General features: G+C 36.0%; 2 protein-coding genes across 3 annotated transcripts in view; one reads left to right on the top strand and one right to left on the bottom strand.

Annotated features, from left to right (window-relative positions):
- LOC103873306 overlaps positions 1-22,114 on the top strand; it is a 728,778-nt gene that overhangs the window by 209,106 nt on the left and 497,558 nt on the right. The window lies entirely within an intron of this gene.
- On the bottom strand, positions 792-11,559 carry LOC103873430 (homeobox-leucine zipper protein REVOLUTA). 2 transcript variants are annotated; one of them, XM_033272586.1, is made up of 18 exons: positions 4,997-11,559; positions 4,704-4,896; positions 4,566-4,642; positions 4,391-4,481; positions 4,201-4,296; positions 4,024-4,137; positions 3,864-3,947; positions 3,616-3,771; positions 3,449-3,523; positions 3,257-3,363; positions 2,990-3,164; positions 2,685-2,873; positions 2,524-2,604; positions 2,308-2,442; positions 1,895-2,217; positions 1,676-1,781; positions 1,242-1,391; positions 792-1,132 (listed from the first exon to the last, which is right to left on the bottom strand). In XM_033272586.1, exons 1-18 carry the CDS (start codon positions 5,230-5,232, stop codon positions 971-973), a joined length of 2,550 nt encoding a protein of 849 aa, XP_033128477.1. In that variant the 5' UTR covers positions 5,233-11,559; the 3' UTR covers positions 792-970. The 2 variants fall into 2 exon arrangements, with proteins under 2 accessions (XP_033128477.1, XP_009150087.1); XM_009151839.3 differs by having other exon boundaries at positions 4,728-4,896; positions 4,997-11,301.

Raw genomic sequence — 22,114 nt, 5'->3', positions numbered from 1 at the left:
AATTTATATTTATGAAAATAAAATTTATAAATGTATCAATTGAATATAATTTTATCAAATTTATTTTAGTATAATAATTATATTTTAATATGATCATGACTATAAAGTAGATAAAATAGGATATAATTTATTTATTTTCATTTTTAAACGATAACTTAAAATACATTAAGTTATTGTTTAAATATTTTTAAACAGATTTATTAGAATTTTTAAAATATAATATATAAATATATATTATTACAAAGATTTTATATTATTAACTTTAAAGAAATACATGTTAATTTTTATACATGTATTATATAGTTTGATAATGTTAACCCATCTTACCAACATATTAGATTTTATTCTTGAACATAAATATTTTATAATTACGAAAATAAAATATATAAATATATAAATTTAATACAATTTTATTATATTTAGCTCAATATAATAATTTTATTTTAATATGATTGATTATGATTATATAATAAATAAAATTTTATAGATTTTTTTATTTTTAATTTTATATAACTGAATATATTAATGTATAATAATATTTTAAACTAATTTTGAAATTAGCGAAAATATTTAAATATAATTTCAAAAATGAAGATCTTGTAAAAATCTTTTTAAACAGATTTGTTAGAATTTTAAAATAAATATATTTATATTTAAAATGAAAAGATATCAAAAGATATTATGATTAAAATATTTAAAATTCTATTTATTATTAGTCTGAACTAAAATGTAATATGAATTTCTATGAATATGTCCATTAGGTCCATTTTTTAAAAAATCACACATGAATCAAGGTTGTGACTTCTGTTTTAATATATAAGATGTACTCTCTAATAGATGTGAGAAGTGTAAGGCGGGAAATATTTCCGAAAGCTACTAAATAAGAACAAATAAATTACAAAATAAAGCACCTAAATCAATCAAAAATGAGTAAAGGATACCCCCTTAAAGACAACAAGAGGATCAGAGATCAGAGAAATGACCAGTTCGCAAACAAGAAAGCAAGACAATGAAGTCTATTGTTGTTATTGTCTTCACAGTCAGAGAACACTTTCCATGAAACAGCTTGCTCGTACGAAACATGTCTCCCCATTGTCGACACGCACATTCCAGATGGTAAGCAAGCAAATCCCTGCAACAGTGAAAATAAACCCACACACAGACATGTTTTTATATCAGGTCAATAACAAACAAACATACAAACAAACAAACAAACAGCTAAGTGACATTTTTTTTTTTACCTGTTGCATTAGCTTGGCAAAATCTGGGCAGAGGGCTTTACGACCTGACTCGTCAAAGATCTTCTCCAATGCGATGTCTTGTAACGCAACGAGCGTTGTCTCTAACATGTCTAGACCTGCCTGGTTCGCAAACATGAACACTGGCTGTGGCTGAAATGCCATTAAACCCAGAGGTTAGACGATTTTAAACCAAACTGAATTCTGGCCAAAATGTCTAAACCAATGCCGGTCCTTTAGATTCCGGGGATGTATGCGATTTAGTGAAAGTTTTAATAAAAAAATTTCTTTTTTTACAAATTTGGAGGCTTATGTCTATGTAATTTTCTTCAAAAATTTGGAAACTATAGGCCAATATTTAACGTGGCTATGTTGAGGACCGGCCCTAGGACTCTAACCCGATACTCTACAGCCAAAATGGTTTAACCATTAATTACCTTCAAAGAGCAACACAATATAGCATCTTGGTGATCCCATAGTTGTCTTAATAACGCATCACCTCCAAGTGAGTCTGTCCTCAGCAAATCAGAGCCAAAGTGTTGTCTGTGTTTGGCGTGAACAAGCCCCAAGTAAGAAGAAGGAACATAACAATCTTTTAAAGTCTCACTAAAGCCCATATAAGATGAGAGCGCTATTAAGCAAAAGAGGAAACTCACTTGTAACTTTGGCAGATCCATATTGCAAGAGAAACAGCTTCAGGGGACCCCGGAGACAACTTGGAACCAGGAATCTGGATTAACCCAGACGGTGAGAGCGCCACTGCAACCCGTTGAACCGAGGATATCACGCTCCGCACATACTGACAAGCCATGTTGGCAACATTCTCTTGCAAGTTATTCTCAAAGGGGAACTGAAAAGCAATCGTGAGTATGCACCGTGAGCTCGGACTAGAACCCGTCTCTGGTGTAGAACCCACATCTTGGCTTGAAGTTAAGTCTAATGTCCGGTGGTTAGCAGTAAGCAAGTCCTGAGCATCTCCCTGTACATCAAGGCAGAAAATGTCTTTGAGAGAAAATAAACCATTATGAACATCAACAAACCAGTGATAGAAAAGTAAGCAGTAATATACCGTTTTAGAATCAACAGGTATGACTCGGAAACCAGAAGGAACAAGGGGAGCATCATCAGGAAACATCTCATTGACTGGAGCAAATACAAGCTCTGAACAAGCTCCAACAGCATCCTCATCAACCCCAGTACAAATCTGCCAGTGCATCATTAAATCATTTAGTTACTAATGACTAAAGAGGCAATTGTGTGTTTGCTATGGTTTTAGGAAGAATACCTGTAGAAGATGTACATCCCTAGACAAAAATGAGTCTTCTGGGACTAGAGAATGCCCTTCTAATCTAACAACTTCTAGCATCTGAAGCATTAAAACAAAAATAACATTAAGGATGATACTGATATAGATATCATCATCTCAAAGCAAATGAGAGAGCCCACCTCTTCCTTTTCAATTGTATTCCCTAATGGCATTATGATTTGGCTACCGGTGAACGTTGTAGGCCTCATTCCGGAATAAGCAAAGGCACCAGCTTTCAGCGTGGCAGCAGAATATGCATCAACATTGAAATCAGCCCACTCAGACCGATGCTCCCTTAGAAATCGAACGAGAACCGCAGGACAAACATTCTATGTAATGTACACCAAAAGAGACAGAGAACAAAGTAAAAGTATTCAGAAAAAAAAATTCCCAAAGCTGCGACAGAGATGTTTAAGAAGAAAAAAAAAACAGTATAAGAACTTACTTGAAGAAGCATTGAAGCCTTGGCGCAGAGCACACCTCCTAGAAAAGAGAGTGGATCAGAAAAACTATTCAAGTGCTTCGTAGAGTTAACAGCAACAGTTATGTCTTCTGCGCCATTACAATGCATTATGGACCACCCATCGTCATTAAACCCATTAACCGCATCATTGAAACCTCTGTAAGTGAAAACATAAAAACAATTCAAATCAAAAGAGCTAAAAAAAAAGATCATTTGCACAAAATGGTAAGTGCTTGTAAAATCCAAAACCTGCTTAGTCTTTGGCTAAAAGTTCTCAAAACCGCAGGCTGTCTACCTAATCCGTATACCACTTCTCCATTTGTCTCATGCGCTACTTGCCTCACATATCTCAACGCCTAAAACACGAAATAAAAACAAATAGTTATTTTGACAGAACAAGGACACTCTTCTTAAGGGAGATTGAGTCATATCTACACTTACAGCAATTGTCATTCTCTGTGCAACTACTTTGGAAGATTCATAAAGGGGCCGCAGCACGTCTGGTACACTCCAACCCTGCAAGAACCAATGAATTAGAATCAATCCTTTTAATTGGATGTTGAGGAATGTGTACAAAGGGATAATGATTTAGCTATTATCTTCCGTACCTCAAAATTAATGTGATCGACGATGTGAATTATGGAACCACCACCATCACAAGGCCTTATTAAATAGCCACTAGGAAGCATCTCTGCCCTCACAAACTGAGCAGCGGAAGTAGCATTAGGACCAGCTCCTGAACCAGAGAGAGACCTCTCACAAACCTTATTAAAAAAAGCACACACAGAGAATATCATTTCACTATCATCAAACATATTCAGATAGATATATTTTCTCACAAAGATATGGAGCATACCACAAAACTGCCCTTCTCAAGGCTTGTAGTGTATCTCAGGGTCCAGAAGTCACGGGCAGGAGCCAGAGTCGTCGGTGCATATGTCTGATAAAATTTGTAATTTGTTAAAAAAAGAAAAAACTAAATGAAAAGAGAGAGAGACGCAGAAACAAGGTTTCACCTGCATATATATGAGTTCAATCGTTCCACCATTACCAGCAGGGAACATTGTGAAAACTTCAATGCTCCGGCAGTCGCGGAACCAAGATGGTCGATCTTTGAGTATCTCAACAATCTGCAATTAAATTTGGAAGTTGGAACAAAAAAAAAAGATTGGAACATAGAGCAACTCCTTAACCTTCATAGGTTCTAAACTGACAAGACCACAGGCTCGAGCTGCCACGCCATAGCATTTTTGTGAAATGGCAAAAATGCCAACCGAATCCGGACCAGGCTGAAGACACACAAAAAAAAAATGATTCAGTCAACCTCTCCTCTCCAGTACACACATTATCACAACATAAAGTAACAACGAAAACGTATTTTACCTTCATACCAGGCATCTGGACCCAATCAACAGCAGTTCCTGTAGCCTTTGAAAGGAACTCTGCCAAGGTCTCCTCTGCAATCGCCATCAATCTGCCAAAATAAACAATATAAGTTGGTTGGTTATAAAAAAAAAGATCAGAGCGAAGCTAGTTAATCAGCTCATCTTTTAATTACCCTGCAGGACTATTTGCATCTCTAAGGGGATGCTGAGGAGGAGTTGGATCCACGGAGTCGCAGCTAGCATCAGTCCCCTGAAAATCCACAAACACCGGAATTAACATCAGAACTTTGTAAATACCAAAGGAATCATACATATATTCTCTTCGGATGCATTACGAGTGTGGTCAAGGTGAGCTGCTGCTTCATGTATCCGTTTTCACTGACAAGATGAGAAACCTGTTTTTGAAGCCTATCATTCTCCTCCATCAGCAGCTTATTCATAGCTGAAAGCTTCTGGTTTACGCTCTGCAGCCTCGACGCCTCTTTCCTCTGTTTATCTCGACACCTGAAACGTACAAATAAAAACAATCACTACACCTTTAAGGGAGAATGCTAGAAACCACATGCCAATCGAAATCCACCCAAACTTACAAATCTTTTGTTACCTTCGGTTTTGAAACCAGACTTTGATCTGCTTGGGTTCAATATTGGCCAAAAAGGGGCATTCTCTGATCAGCTGTTGACGGCGGAGAGACGTGGGTTTAGGACATTCTGAGTAAACGCGCTCCAGTGCCTCCACTTGCTCCCCCGTGTACCTTACATACTTCCCGCTGCTATCCAAATGCCGATTTATATTCTCACCACTCTCATGGCGATTCCCCACCGCCACAGTCATCGCCATTAATAAAAGTCTTCCACTTTCTCACTCGGATGCGAGCTTCTCTGAAAACCCGTCGTTTATTAAGTCGTAACGTAAGTTAAAGTGCGTGTCTCTTTTGTTTTCTCAGACAAAGAAGATTCTAAGGTCGTGTCTTCTAGTGAAAGTCCACAGACAAGTGGAACACAAAGTTTGAACAAGAAGCAGAGACAAAAGAGAGAGAAAAAAGGTGTTTTCAGACAAGTAAAAAAGCTTAACCGAAGATTTTAGGAAAATTACAGCTTCTTTCAAGAAAATAACACAATCACACAAAAACACTTTCTCAGTAGAAGAAGAAACCCAAGTTGGATCATTGTGAGTAGTTACGCAGTAAGAGAGACCAAAACCTAAAGAAAGAAACAAAGGATGAAGAGCAAAGTAGACTCAAAAAGTGTATCAGTGAAAGCAAGAACGAAAGCAAGTGTTCTCTTGCGAAATTATAGAGAGAGAGAGAGACAGTGGCTGGTCTGAACATCGAACAGTAAGAGACAGTGAAAGGAGTTTGCACGCATACCGACAAGCTGTGCCATAAGCGAAAAAGAAAAATGTTTTTAGATTAAATGATTAATTTATATTTAAATTTTAATTATACGGCGGGCATTTACGAAGTTGTCCCCACCTTTTTGGTAGAGATGACAACGTAGGGATCCACCTACTGGCCCCACTTTCCCCTCTCTATGTCATTTATTTGTGTCAACTGATTTGACCTAACAACTCTTTATTCAACTTTTCGTACCACTGTCGTTTTTCAACCTTGTTTTCTATTTGTTAATTACAAACATATTTCCATCTAATATAAAGAACTAGATCATAATTTGTAGCGCATATTTTAGTTTAAATTAATTATACAAATTTATACATTAATTAAATATTTAGCATTAAAATATTTTAGTTATATCATATTTATTTTATGTGATTTAAATTAATATCATTACAATTATTTTGTGTAATTTATTTCGCCAATAATTTGGTTTATATTATAATTGGTTTAAAAATTAGTTGTTTATTATTAGTATTAATCACTGGAATAATTTGAAAATTACTCTATTTGTTATTTAAAATTTTAAAATTACACCTATATTTTTTCATTAATGAAAAATACACTTTTTAATATATGAAAATGCATTTTTATTCTCCTTCTCATTAAACAATTAAATTCCAAATTATTATTATTTATAACTGAAATAAATAAATATTAATATTTTAATATAACAAATAGAGAAAATCGCAAATATATAAGACTTAACTATATCTTTTAATTTTACAAATTTTATTTGAAGAAAAGAATTATACAACAGTGTTGCAAACAAATTTCTATTCTCGTAATACGATCTTGTGAGCTTATTTATTAGTTCAATATTTCATAATTTAGTTTTGTATAACAATCTATCAGTTTGAAACTCTTTGCTATTACGGATGATCCAGATTTTGATTTTTAAGAACTTTTTCACAGTTATTTTTTTATCTTTATTTGTTATTTTTAGATAAAAACAATTGGAACGAAGATAAGTGATATACCTAGATTTAGACTTTTAAGGACCTTGTAATTTAGAGGAATTCACAAAGATTAATACTTTTTCTATTTTTTCTTTGTTATTATTTCCTTCTCTATAGTAAGTTTTGTTATTTGGTTAGTTTAAAATTTAGGACTACATGAAATTTGAAGCAAACGTTTACTAAGAAAAAGAGAGAAATAGACCATGGCAAATACATGGAAAAGAAAAGAAAGAGACTACAGAAAACTAAAATCATAAGAGAATGAACTGAAAAAAATTAAAATGTGAGAATCATAGAAGTTAAAGGGAGACAATATCGACAAGATTAAAATAAAGAATTCACAAAATTATTACGCTAAGATATACATCGGTGAAGAAATAATACCAGAATTGTAAGAATAAAGAACAGAAATAATACCAGAAATAAATCACGAATTCACAAAATTAATATCGACATATATGCTCTGTGAATTGAAAATAAAAATAAAGAACAGAAAAACGAGTGGTGATGCCGTTTTTTCCTGGTAGAGATATTATAGTATTATTTTTAAAAAGTGTAGTGAAAATTTTATTGTTGTTGACTTGTTTCTAGAACAATTTTTCAAGGAATATTTCAAATTTATTTCTGTTTATAGAAAAGTATTAATTTAGATATTTAAATTATATAGTATTGTCATTTACTTATAGATAAGTGTACTTTAAAAAAAACAATAAAAGATGGAGTAGTTTTCAAAAATATAATCTTAATGAATGTTATTTTTTCCAAATTTTACCTTAATCATTTATCTTTAGATAATATATATTTTAAACATTTTCATAATTATTTTTGTTATTATACTACTATACAATGTATAATGTGTATATATCTGTTTATATACTCTTTTTATTTTTATTCAATGGCTATTATTGAATTATTATATTACTTAAATAAAATATATAATGTTTATTAGATTGTATATTATTACATACAAAATAACTAATGTTGCTAATATAGAAATATGAATACATTTTTGTGTTCATGTATATTTTCTTTTTGTCATCTACGTTCATATATATTATATTGACTACACTTGATATAAATACTCTTATTCTCTATATATTTCAATTATAACATAAAATTAGGATTTTTAATTGATTAAAATGTATGTAACTTTTATTCACATTTTTTATGAAATCATTTTGACTTATTAGAAAAGAATTGATCCAACAAAAAGAGACATGGATATAAGTAGAGATTTGGCCCAACAGATTTTTTTTTTAATTATTAATTTTTAAATTGAAGCCTAGCAACTAACAACTAACTAACCAGAAACAATAAATAAACATTCATATAATCTTTTGTTGTTCCAAACATATAAATTGTTTAATGGACTTTTAAAGCCCCAGATTAACAAAACGTAATTTACGAAATCAAAATATTTTAACATTTCTATTTTAGTGTATTTTAATATTTTATATATATAATTATATTATTTTGTATTTATTAAATATAAATTATATAAATTATTATTTAGTTTAATTTTAATTTGTTTCAAATCTTTTTATGATTTTTTTTAATTAAATCTATCTAATTTATTAGATTAATTGTATAATATATTGTGATAAAACAAAAATTTTAAATTTATTTAAGTTATATATTTATAATATTTATTTTTACTTTGAGTAGTTTAGAAGTGAATCAGTTGGTTGTGAAGTATATGAGAGGAAAGCTTAACTTAGGGTTTCATGCAATCATAATTATCAGTTATAGATGTTAAGGGTGTGTGATGAACTGTCCTAGAACTCGAATGCAATAATAAGATATCCAGCTCTCGCTGCGAGTCTAATCAGATGACTAAGTCCTATGTTCCAGCTCTCGCATGCAAACAAGCAATGAGTGTCGATTGATACTATTGAGTGTTGATCGACACTTCCTTAGACAAGCGTAAACGTCCTAACTGATATGTTCACTAGATGATCAGACCTGCTCTCGCATGCCCAAGGCCAAGCGCAATCGGAATTGTCATACTTTCGTATTTGTCTATAATCCTAAGTTCATAGTTGTAGTTAGCTACTTTAGAACACAAGCAATAAGATCAATTTTGTTGAATGGTTCCTATTAAATTACCATAGCAGTTTTATGTTATCAATAATTCATCAAAACCCTAATAAAACCATAAGTCTAACACGATGACTATTCATACATAATTAAGCAAGACAAAATCTATGACTGAATAAATTACATAAATAGAATAATGTAGACATAACCATACCATCCAACACACAATTCAACTCATATCGCCTGACGTACTCCTCTACTGCCCTCATTTATGCAAATAAACTGTAAGCTAAATCTTGAGAATATGAATCACTGAACACATGAACTATTATTTAAGAAAAAATCTGAACACACATGTAGTATTCTCTGATTTTTTTCCTCTTTCTTCTCTCTTATTTCTTCTCTGAATTTTTTTCATTTTCTTTGATTTTCTCCTATGAAAAATGACCCTGCTACAATGTTCATCTTTTTTTCCTTTTTTTTATTTTGCATTGTGTAGGCGAATAATGGAGTTAGAGAAAATTTTCCTACTCCTCGCTTCCAACAATGTGTGATCATCCCTTTAAATTAGAATAGTGGGGTCAAAGAAAATTTTCCTACTCTTTTGCATCTTAGGAAATCATCTTAATCTTTTTTTTCTTAGATGCTGAAGAGAGGTGAGAGGGAAACCATAAACACACAGTTTTTACTTTCCAGACTTACACGAGAAATCTGATCCAGTGTATACCATGCCCCAAAACAAGCAGTTGTTGTTGATTAAGGTTGGAAGTCAACTTTGGTTCTCTCAGACATTCTCAGCAGTATGGATGTTACTGGCATATGATCCACTTTAGTGTTTCCATTCAGTACACCATGCAGTCAGTTAATCTAAGCATGATGCTAGAGAATGTTTAGATAATAAGTAAGCTAAAAAGTTTATCATCCCTTTCTTGACTCAATAAAATGATAAAACTAACACTAAAAATAAAAATAAAGCACAATATCAGTAACTACATGTGGATCCTAAAAACCACACTAGATATTTGGTAGTGATTGTTTGTAAGAAGTTAGGGAAGAAAATAATGTGGACAACAATATCCTTAGAATACAATGATGTAATCAAATTTTCGGTTAACAAAACTGGAATTTATTAATAGAGATTGACCGAATGCAATGGTTACAATAAAATGGGATTACAATGACTAAGAACTAAGATAAGAATGTAGAGAATGAGAGGTCGAGGTCTTGTATGATGTGTATTGTGTTTAGGGTTCCTTTTCTCCCCTCTTTCTCACTTCCTCTCTTTCTTTACAGCTACTCTCCTCTGAAATCATCTCAACTACCTCCTTTAATCACATGCTCTACATTGACCAAGTTAAATTTGCTGTTTACTTAAATCATGGGCTCATTCGTTCTTTGCCATTTTTAGGCCCAACAAGTATCCTCAGACCCTTTTGAGTAGAGATTCAAAACATAAAAGGTGTGATTGCCTCAGCTTTGATTCTTACTCGGCGTGCTTCCCTTGATCGTGATTGAGCACATGATCCTCGGCACTTGTCAACATCCGCCGCTTATGACTTAAATTTGCCGCAACTGCCGGGTTTTGATTATGCAGTTTGAGACAACTTTGAATAGATAATGCTCATTATTATTATTCTCCTTGAACGTAGCGGACATGCCGCCTCAGTTGCCTTATACAAATAAATGGCGATTCTTCATTCTTTTGTTCTCTCATTTTTTACTTTCATTTTTTTCTTCTCGGAAACCTTCTGCTTTCTTTCTCTTTTCTTCAGAAATCTGTCCTTGATGACTATATTCGGCCCTTTTCCCGTCCTCACTGAGAAATCTGACCTGGACAACCTTTATGAGAGCTGTAAGGTCGATCGCGCCGTCAAATTTGATCTCGTCTCGCCATTGAGGGTTACTGCAAAGCCTACTCCACTTACTTTGAGGAGTGCAGTTTTTTGTTCCCGATTCCAGAGCCTCTGCTCGAGATTCTAGCGAAGCTGAGTTTGGTGTTTGCCTAGATATGCCCCAATTTCCTTAGGCAATTCTTGATGCTATCGGTTAGGGCTCGCAAAGAGGACTGTTATTCAGTATTGAGGAGCTTCGTAAAATTTTCTTGATAAAACAGAACAATAGGGCTCAAGGGACCTTTCTTGTATCGCCTCCGCCTGGTCGTCAGGTAATAGAGGGGATCCCGTATTGTGATTATAAATGGAGGTAGCACTTCTTAGTCTTCAAAGTCGACCAAGCATTTGTGGAAAATTTGATTTCACAAGAATTCCTTGAGATGGAGCGAGGATGTTGGTTATTCCCATCTATCTATCATTTCTTAATTTGCATTTGTTTTGGGAAGAACGATTTTTTCGAAAGTTGCTTCTTTTTCTAGTTCTTTCGAGGAGCTCGCGTATAGCAGAGATCTTTAAGGGCTAATCGAGGTTCTTCGCTGAGGTCAGCCTCATTGACTATCCAGAGTGCAGGCCGCACTGGAATTTCTTCGGGGAGAAGGTTGAGCTCCGGCACTTCGAGGTCATGCTAATGCTAGCTCGAGTGGGGCTCAGGTAGCAAGTGAGTCCATTCTTCTTCTGTTTGTTTTTTGGTATATGGTTATGACTACTTGAAAATTTTCCTTTTATTTAGAAGTTCGTGCAATCCCGCCAGTCGAGTTGGCTTCCATCGTTCGATTGTTCAGAAGGATGTCGAGAATGGCGACGTTTTGAACTACTAATTCAACCCGAGGGAATAACATCACAACAAGCTCATCGTTGGTTACGATCCCTGGCTCCCAGGAGGACCAATGGACGGTTTCTTTTGGGCAGAGATCGCCAGTTTCTTTGAACTCGAACTCCAACTCTCCGAGTAGTTCGAATGTGCATAGGCATACTCGAGCTCGAACTGTGAAAGTTACGACATCAGTACCGGTTTTGTTGTTTTTATGAAGGTGATGGCCCGATATCGGGGATCTGGAGAATCTTGCTCGCCTTGCTCGATATATGAGGCCCCGAGGTTTCCAGCTCCTGGTTTTAAGTGCTTTGATGGAGAAGGATGCTTACGTCAAGATGGCAGCTGCAAATGCGAAGGTACTCTTAAATTTGATCGATCATCTTTTCTCCTTTACTTTTGGTTTTCATGGATTGGGATTTTCCGTTATCAGGTTGTGGAGGCTAGAAACGAACTTGTCGCGATGATGGAGGGCCACCTTCTGGATCATCCGAGTAGAGAGGAGGTTGAAGCGGGGAAGATCACAATCAGGGAGCTGAGGCAGGAGCTTGAGTCAGCTCGAGCTGAGAACAAGAAACTGTCCGGAGAATTAAATGTGGCGAACACTACAAGAAAACACAAGTTTTACGAGGGTAGTTTTCCTCGTGACTTCGTCGTAAAAGCAGTATTACGAGAAATTAGCGAGGAAACCCGTTTCGTCGTTATATGTTTGTCGTAACGCATATATCCTCGCTAATTCGTCGTAAGTTAGCGAGGAAATAATTTCGTCGTAAAAGCGAAGAGGAATATTTCGTCGTAAATACCACGTAAAGCTTCCACGTAAGGACGTCGCTAAGTTTCCTCGTAAATACCACGAAAGACTTTCCTCGTAAAACCTACGTAAATAAATACTCGTAAAGTAAACGTAAATACCTTGATAGCTTTCCTCGTAAAGTAAACGTAAATATCTTGATAGCTTTCCTCGTAAAGCAAACGTAAATACCTTGATAGCTTTCCACGTTAAGCTTCCACGTAAAGAAGCCGCAAAATTAGCTACGAATTTACTTTCGTTTCGTTATTTTACAGAAATATAAAAAATTATAATTAAAAAAATAGTTTTAATTATTTAAATTATTAATAAAATTAAAATTCTAAAAAAATCAAAACCAAAATATTTTATATATAAATAAGTTTTGAATTCATAATACAAGAACCGAAATTAAAAAGAACTAAGGGTGGTTAATCGCCTGGTAGAATTCATCACTCCTCGCCATTACATCCGCCTCGGCATGTGAGTCGTCGGTTGGTGACTCGCCTGAGATAGGATTTTGTTGTCGCATGGTCCTCAACAAAGTCTCCCATTCCGGATTTGTGGCCGCTACAACGTCCAAGAAGCCCTCGAGTCCACCCACACGAGCTGTGAACGCAGATCGCGTCGAGCTCAACTCGTGACGCAGCTCAGTAGACTCTCTACGCAGCTCTTCGGACTCCCTACGCAGCTGAGAGACTTCATCATCCCGTCGCTGAACATAAGACGATGTTGCTCTCGGAACATCGTTGACGGAACCAATCCCCAATGTCCGTTCTTTTTTTTAGGGACAACCTTAAAAACAAAAAATAAATTTTGTTAGTAAAAATTTAAAGTTAAATTAAATGATTAATTAAAAAAATTAAATTTTTTGAAAATTTACCTCCTCGTAAAGCTTATCCACTTCAGGTGTGGATAAGGTGACGGGTAATCCATCGGTGGACTGCTGGGTCAGCTGGGTCTGGCGTTCTTCAACCCGAGCAGCCAAATCGTTGTCGATTTGCTCGGACTTGCCATCTATAAATCGGCCCGCCTTGTTCTTGTGGGTCCTCTCGTAAAGTTGCATAAGAGACGGGAGAATTCTCCCGTCTCTTTGGCCTAAAAAACATTTAAGAAAGTTGTTAGAATATATATAAAAATATACTAAAAATTTAATATAATTAAATATTTAATTACCATTTCCAAACGGACACCGGCGTGGGGTTTTTGGCCCGTAGTGTGAAGCATCGGCCCGTTCCCGTGCTCATCGACTGTGTTACAGGAGTTAGAGCAAGACTGGGCGATTCTAATGGAATCAGGAAGACGCCAATATCGGATGAGGCCATCCCAGACATCCGTGGTGAGCTCAGCGGGTTTGCCACGCTCATACCCCTTCACGATCCAGTCACCCTTCCAGTTGGAGACCGTGTCCAACAAGCGAACTTTCGCCTTCGCGATAAACTTCTTCCTCACCCTCTCAGTGATCCCCAAGGCCCAATTATATTTTTGCTGTTGGAAAAAATAATTTATAATTAGTTTTTCAGATATATATATAAATAATGAAAAAATTTAAAGATATATAATTAATTAATAGAAACTTACAGCGTCAATTTTGAACCACGTCTTTCTGACGTAGTGAGGCGTCATTTTCCAGTTCGGATGTGCCATGAAGAAGTAACATTTTATCGTGTCGGTTACGTCTGATGCAAGACAATTGTCAATCCCCCACCTGGAAAATACAAATTTAAAATATAAATTATTTTTTAAAGTTATAAAAGAATTTAAAAAGAATAAAAAAATAATGAAACATACCACAAAGTTCCGTCCGGTCGGTCGGGGTCGATGACTGGTAAACCTTCTCTGCCTGGCAGACGGAAAATGTCCTCTACGGTGTACTGCGAGTAAGGAGCACTCGGAGGCACCATCAAATCGGGATGAATCTCGGCGGGCATCGGAGGTGCCATCAGAGGAGGCACAAGAGGAGGAGCCATCGGGAGAGGCACGTGAGGAACCGATGGTGCACTAGGAGAAGGAGATCCAAAGACTCTCTGAGTGTACTGAGTCTCGGGGACAGTCTCCTGACCCGAAGAACCGGGAGCTGAAGAAGACGACGGGTCTAAACGACTACGCGGCTCACCGAACATCTCTCTGTAATGGGCAGTAAGTCTACCTTTTCGAACCTGAGAAAAAAAATTAATTTTTTAAATTTTCGTGAACAATATACTTCCCAACATTATCCACCTAATCAACACTAAATAACATAAGATCCGTAAACCTATCTAAATTCCTTATACTAACCACCTAATCTATCCTAAACTAATCAAACTAGAGAGGAATTAGAGAGATTTACCATTGCTGCGAAATAGGGAGGAAGTGGAGAGGAAAGAAAGAGCGAGCTCGCTCGGGGATATATAAGATTACTTGTCCTCGTCATTTCCTCGTAAAGTTACGGGGAATTACAGAGGCCCGCGTTTTCATTTACGAGGAAATAGCGACGAATTACAAAGGCCCGCGTTTTCGTTAACGACGTTTTTACGACGAGTTACGTTACGTGGAATTAACGAGTTAACTTGTTACGAGGAATTAGCGAGCTTATATTTTCTATAAATACCCACAACTTTCCTTCTCAAACCACACACAAACTCACAAAACACATCCTATCTCAAATCACACACCTCACTAAAATGCTTTTCAAATTAGAAATATTTGAAAAAAAAAAGAAGAGAAGAAGATTTTGGAACTTATGTGGACGAGACGTAAGTTTCGCCACATATAATTCCAGAATCTTTCTTCTTTTCTTTTTTTACTAGTTTTTATACTATGAGGAAGTAGCAAGTCCCGCTTTTCACCAAATTAGAAATATTTGGAAAAAAAGGAAGAGAAAAAGATATCAGAATTTATGTGGGCGAGACTTAAGTATTATAATTGTTGGAAGTCTTGCGACATGTAAATCTGGTATCTCTCTTCTTTTCCTTTTTTTTCTAGTTTTTAGTCTACGAGGTTTTTACGACGATTTTTGTTACGAGGTGTTTACGACGAATTCATCCTACGTGGAATTAAAGAGTGCCTCCTTCGTCATTTACTTTACGTGGTATTTACGTCTATTTACCTTACGAGGTCTTTACGACGATTCCGTCCTACGTGGAATTAACGGGTTTCGCTTTCTTTATTTTTTTAATTTCGTCGTTATTTCCACGTTAGCTAACGAGTCCTTTACGACGATTCTGTCCTACGTGGAATAAACGAGGATTACGTCGTACATTCGACGTCAACTTACGAGGAATTAACGAGTAGTACGTTTAAATCCCTAAAATCTGAAACCCCAAACCCCAAAACCCCATATTCCTTATCTTCTACTTCATATATTCCAAACCCCATCTTTATTTCCATTCCAAACCACAATTCCCACATTTACTTATTTATAAAACAAACTCCCACATTTTCTTATTCATAAAACAAACTCCAACATTACCTTATTCATAAAACAAACTCTCACATTACCTTATTCATAAAACAAACTACACAAAATCAAATACATCAATCGGATACAACGACATTCTCGTCATCACTAGAAATATCATCATTTTCATTAAACTCGTCTTCTACAGCTTCATCTGTGGCATCATCGGTAAGATCTTCGCATTCGTGATTATGCGGATCAATGAGAAGGATGTCATCAATTTCTTGTTCAGGTTCCTCGTCTTCATTTATCTGTTCTTCTTGCAATGGTGGTTCTTCTCCATTGATGATTCGTCCTCGAGGTGTAACTTTGATCACTGCTAACCAATTTATACCTGAATCTCTCATCTAAGGGTATGGAAGGAAGCTAACTTGGTCTGCTTGTGAAGCTAAGATGAAAGGTTCGAATTTGTTGTACCGTCGTCCACCGTTGACATCAACTACACCAAATTTATTAGACCGAACACCTCTGTTGACGACGGGGTCGAACCATTCACATTTGAAGAGGACGCATTTCAGCTTCAGTATCCCTGGAAAGTCGACTTCAATAATCTCCGTCAAGATCCCGTAGAAATCTGTTTCCCCTTTCACACATATTCCATAGTTACTGGTCGCCCGCTGTCTACCATACTCATATGTGTGAAAAGTATAGCCTCGTGTGAAATACATCTGTGATGTGGTGACCTTTACAGGTGGAGATTGAATTACTTCGTGTAACCACTTAGGATAATCTGCATCGTCGTCATAATCAACCTCCAAAAATAAAGAGAACATTAAAATACAAATCATGTATGAAAAAATAATTTGAGTTATAATACCTGATTCCGCAACCACTTAATGAAGTGCTGATCTTTCCTTTTGTCTACGTCACTTGTGGATATATCAGGAAATGTTTCTTCGACTTGAGAAACAAATAGGCTGTAAAATTAATCACGTTTCATAGGAATGAATCTCTTGCAATTATATAATTAATTATATGTGTTTTGAAGTGTCCATTTATGTTACCTTTCAAAATAACGCATCAATGGATCCTCGCAATTGAGTAGAATATAGGTGTGTGCACTATGAGCGTCGTGTTCACTCGACCACCAAACCTCTTTAGACTTCCCACCGAGTCGTCCAATCTGGCTAAAGATGTCTGGAACACCAGCAACTGCATATGTTGGCGCAACCCCACCATCATCATATCTTCTTGGAGCTCTTCTCCGGGTACGTACTTTTGACGCAAAGTAGTACGATGTGAAGTGAGAAACTTCTTCCGTCAAACTTCCAGCAATTATAGAACCTTCAACTTTGGCAAGGTTCTTTGCTTTTCCCTTCAAATATTTCATGGCTCGCTCATACTGATACATCCATCCGTAATGTACAGGTCCACGAAGCAATGCTTCATATGGGAGGTGGACAGCTAGATGCTCCATGACGTCAAAAAATCCAGGAGGAAATATCTTCTCCAAGTTGCACAATAAGATGGGAATGTTCTCCTGAAGCTGTTCCATAACTTCTTCTTTAAGAGTGCGTGTGCTCAGATCCCTGAAAAATGCTCCAATGCCTTTTATATTCCAAAAACAATTAAACACATTGTTAGTCATATATTATTTTGCAAACTAGACCGTTATAAAATTATTGTGATATAATACACTACGAACCTGCAAGTGCTTCATGTACGTTTGTTGGAAGTAGCTCCGCAAATGCAAAGGGCAGTAGTCGTTGCATAAAGACATGACAATCATGACTCTTCATCCCGGAGAACTTTTGACCCTTTTCAACACATCTAGAGAGATTTGAAACATACCCATCGGGGAACTTCACTTCTGATGCCACCCAGTTGAACAACACCGACTTTTTTTCTGAAGACAGTCTGAATATCGGAACGGAAACTTGTCCATTGCTTTTAATATGTAACTCGCTTCTTGAGCAAATATCCGGCAAGTCCAACCTCGATTTTATGTTGTCTTTTGTCTTCCCTGGGACATTCAATATTGTATTCATGATGTTCTCAAAGAAATTCTTCTCTATATGCATCACATCGAGGTTGTGGCGCAGAAGAAGATCCTTCCAATATGGCAACTCCCAAAATATACTCTTCTTGTGCCAGTTGTGATGAACACCGTAAGAATCAGGCATATTACGAGGGACATGCCAATTACCACCCCAACGAACTGTTTCGTTAGCTCCGTAGTAGTCGATTTGTGCTTCAATTTGTTCTCCAGTTAGATATGGCGGAGGAGTGTCTCTCACAACCCTTTTGTGCCTAAACAAATTCTTGTTTCTTCGGTAAGGATGGCCAATGGGAAGAAATCGACGATGACAATCAAACCAACTTGTCTTCCTACCATTCTTCAGTTGAAACGCATCTGTCGTTCCATTACAATATGGACAAGCTAATCTCCCATGTGTAGTCCATCCAGACAACATCCCATAGGCAGGAAAGTCACTTATGGTCCACAAAAGCATAGCTCGCATTGTAAAATTCGTCTTCGTTGAACAGTCGTACCTCCTCACCCCTGTTGACCACAAATCCTTCAACTCTTTTATCAGTGGTTGTAGGAAAACATCCAGGGACCTTTTTGGATGGTTCGGACCAGGTATCAATATGGTCAAGAATAGCAACTCCCGTTGCATGCACATGTCCGGTGGCAGGTTGTATGGCGTAAGAAAGACTGGCCACAATGAATATTGTCTCCCTGACATTCCGAACGGACTAAATCCATCTGTGCATAATCCGAGATACACATTCCGGCTATTGCTAGCAAAATCCGGATGTACTTTGTTGAAATGTTTCCAGGCTCTTGCATCTGATGGATGAGTCATCTCACCATCCGTCTGAGTATGCTCGGCATGCCATCTCATCTTTCAGCAGTCTGCTCTGATTGATACAATCTTTTCAATCTGTCTGTAATTGGTAGGTACCACATCCTTTGGTACGGTACCCTATTACGTCCCCGTCCTTGCGGCTTGAATCGTGGCTTCTTGCAGAATCGACATTCTTCTAGCTTCTCATCATCTCCCCAATAGATCATGCAGTTGTCGATGCAGACATCTATCATCTCCGAAGGCAACCCAAGACTATAAACCAATTTCTGAATCTCATAATAAAAATCAGCAGACACATTGTCTTCCGGCAAATACTCTTTAAACAAGTCCGCCCATTCGTTCATGCAACTTTCAGGTAGATTGTGATCAGTTTTAATATTCATCATTCTAGCAGCCAACGACAATTTAGAGAGACATTCTCTACAACCCTTGTAAAGTGGTTGATTCGCCGCGTTTAACATTCCGTAAAACTTTTTTGCATCTATATTAGGTTCTTCATCTTCATCATAAGCTACGAATGCATCAGCTACCATATCATGAACCCTATCATAATCTACCATCTCCTCCTGATGGTAACTATGTTCATTATGCAAATGATGATTAACCGGTTCTTCCGGAAAATTGCTATTACTACTACTAGCTTCATTCTGATCATAATTAAAACCTTCCCCATGTTGAAACCAGATATAGTAATTTGGCGTGAAACCTCTATTTATTAAATGCTTCCAAACATTTTCACGGTTTGCCAATTTCGAATTGTTGCATTTCCGACAAGGACAGAACATCTTACCACTTTCTTGGGCGAGCGGTGTTGAATCTGCTTGGTGCATAAATGTCTCCAGCCCCGCAAGGTATTCTTTCGTCACTCTCCCGTTAGCATCTATATGCATATACATCCAATTCCGCAACTCGTAAATAGTCCCAGAGCCAGCCATTTTTTTTTCTTTCACGTTTTTTGTTGTTGGTGTGTTTAAAATGATGTTCAAACATCCATATTTATAGGAAATTTCGAATCTGGTAGTTGTAATTTTACTATGAAATTACGACGAAAATTAATTGGATGGCCAAAAAAAAACGTGAGCCACCTACCAAGTTGGTGGAATCAAAATTTCCTCGTTAAGTACACGTAAAATATTTCGTCGTAAAGAACTCGCGAAATTTAGGTCGTATTTACGAGGAAATATTGTTTCCTCGTAAAAGCCACGTCAATTTACATTGTCTTTACGACGAATATGTTTTGTCGTGACCTTACGACGAAATAACGATGCTTTTCTTTTTCCACGTACTTTCCTCGCAAAATCAACTACTTTTACGAGGAATATTTTTCCTCGTTAAATTTCCTCGTTAAGCTTACGTTTTCTTGTAGTGGAATTAGGATTGAGAGAGCCAGATTTGAGGGTGGTAACGCGGCACAGGAGATGGCTGCCCTTGCAGCGAGTAATGCGGATTTGAAGCTAGTCGTGATCGGGACATTCACAAGGCGTCTTGGACTGCTTGCCGCACTCTTCCTGAAAATTACGGAAGTGGGAGAAGTAAAAGAAGGAGAGCATGCCGGAGGAGTTTCATATTCACGAGGTCGTTGCGAACATCGAGCTGTTGGAAGAGTTCAAAGATGGAGGGCTTGAGCCGAACGGCGAGCTTGTGCGCTTGAAGGAGATGGGCATGGACTACGAAGCTCTGGTCGAACTTGCTGATGTATCGGACTGGTCCCTTCCGTCTCGACCTTCTGCATGTCTCTGAGGATTCTGTGACTCAAAGTCCCATCCCTCAGTCTATGGTTGCCTGGTTGGTGACGAAGCTAGTCTCGCTTATAAGGCCTCTTTTGTTTCTTTTGTTCGTCGTTTCCGGACCGGATCTTGTTGTTTCCTAGTTTTGACAGTTTTTTTTTTTGTCAGGATGATTTCGGAGTACTATATTGTTTCTGTTATGAACTCAAGTACTTTAATTTTGCCTTGGTTTACTTTTGTTGCTAGACACTTTGTTCATATTATGAGGTCTCGGATTAATCTAGTTGATACTATCTCATTAAGGATCGACATTATCTTTAATAAGCTTTTGTCGATGCTTTTTCGCGTAGAGCGGGATTGACTGTGTCTGAAAGCCTTGCAAGCCCCCAAATTTAACAATAGATCGCGTTTGTTGACTGTAAACGGCTCTAGTAAAGACTGGAATCATTTTTTTTGTTACTATTGGCTTTATTCGGTAGAAATTGCAAATTTCCTTAAACTTTGGTTTCTTTGATCCTTTCTGGCTACTCGAGAGATCGATGGGAGTGCTCCTCGTTTTGGTCTTGCTTTCTTATGTGCATAAATTCAATTCATGAGTAGTTCGTAGAGATAGATGATGATGATGTAATGTGTGTTACGAGTGTTAAAAAGATTCTCTTTCAAAACAAATTTGGAAAAATCTATAAAATAACATAAAATAATTATCAGAAAACAGCCTACAAAAAAAATTCACAATAGTATTCAATAAACAAAAAAAACTAATTATCATAAAATTATAACTTTAGTTCCATTTATATATTTTACATAAATTATTTATATAATTTGATAATTGGGAAATTCTCTCAAATAGCCTTTTAAAGTTTTACTAGAAGAGATTCCAAGGAAGAAAATAATCAAAAGATGTTTCATTAACGAGACAAAAAACTCTTATACCTTGATTTATATATAAATATAGTAATTATTTAAATAAATAATAAAACAATAAAAAATATTTTTACATAGTTTTTGAATTATATGTTTTCAAATTCTAAGTTTTTATAATTTAATTTTAAGTTTAAAGTTTTGTTTTCAAACTATTTTTTTTTAAATTCGAAAATGCTTTTTGAAACTATTTTGAAACTTTTATTTTGAAAATTTTATACCACAGATTTACTAAATAAATCTATTAGTTTTACCGTATAACTTTTATCATAAATTACATCATATTAGACGTCACATTTAGAAGGTTTCATCTCACACAATTTAATTGCTTGATGGTTAAGGTCTAAAAGTTTTTACACCCATGTAAGAGGTTCGAATCTAGACCATGTGAATTCTTTCAGATTATATGATGCCAAGATTATCGAAAGTTCCAGAGTACTGCACGCAGAGTCGTTCATTGTGGTCGTATGTTGTGAGAGAGAGTCTATCCGTCAAGTATGTCATACATGCAATAATTTAGGGAGAACTTCATCGTAAAATTATTATCTGTGGAGCTTTTTTATCATATCGCATATGATGCAGGTAATCATCATATGTAATTAAGTTAGAGATTATATGATGATGTAATGTGGTGTCACCAGTGTTAGAAAGTCTCTTTCAAAAGTAATTTGGAAAAATCTTATAAATAACATAAAATAGTATCACAAAACAGCCTAAAAACAAAATTTCAAAAGGTATTCAATAAACAAAAAAAACAAATTCTAATTTATCATAAATTTCAAATTTAATTTCATCCTTAAATACTAAGCCATAAGCACTAAATCTGTAAAGACAAATGTAAAAAATAATATAAATTCTGTATATACTTTGATAATTGGACAATTCTCTCAAATATCCATTTAAAGTTTTTTCATTAGAGCTTCCAAAGACGAAGATGATCAAA

This window comes from Brassica rapa, chromosome A06 (assembly GCF_000309985.2).
Source record: "Brassica rapa cultivar Chiifu-401-42 chromosome A06, CAAS_Brap_v3.01, whole genome shotgun sequence".
NCBI classification, from domain to species: Eukaryota; Viridiplantae; Streptophyta; class Magnoliopsida; order Brassicales; family Brassicaceae; genus Brassica; species Brassica rapa.
The sequence above is the reverse complement of the archived record's forward strand: the minus strand, read 5'-3'. Positions and strand labels throughout refer to the sequence as shown.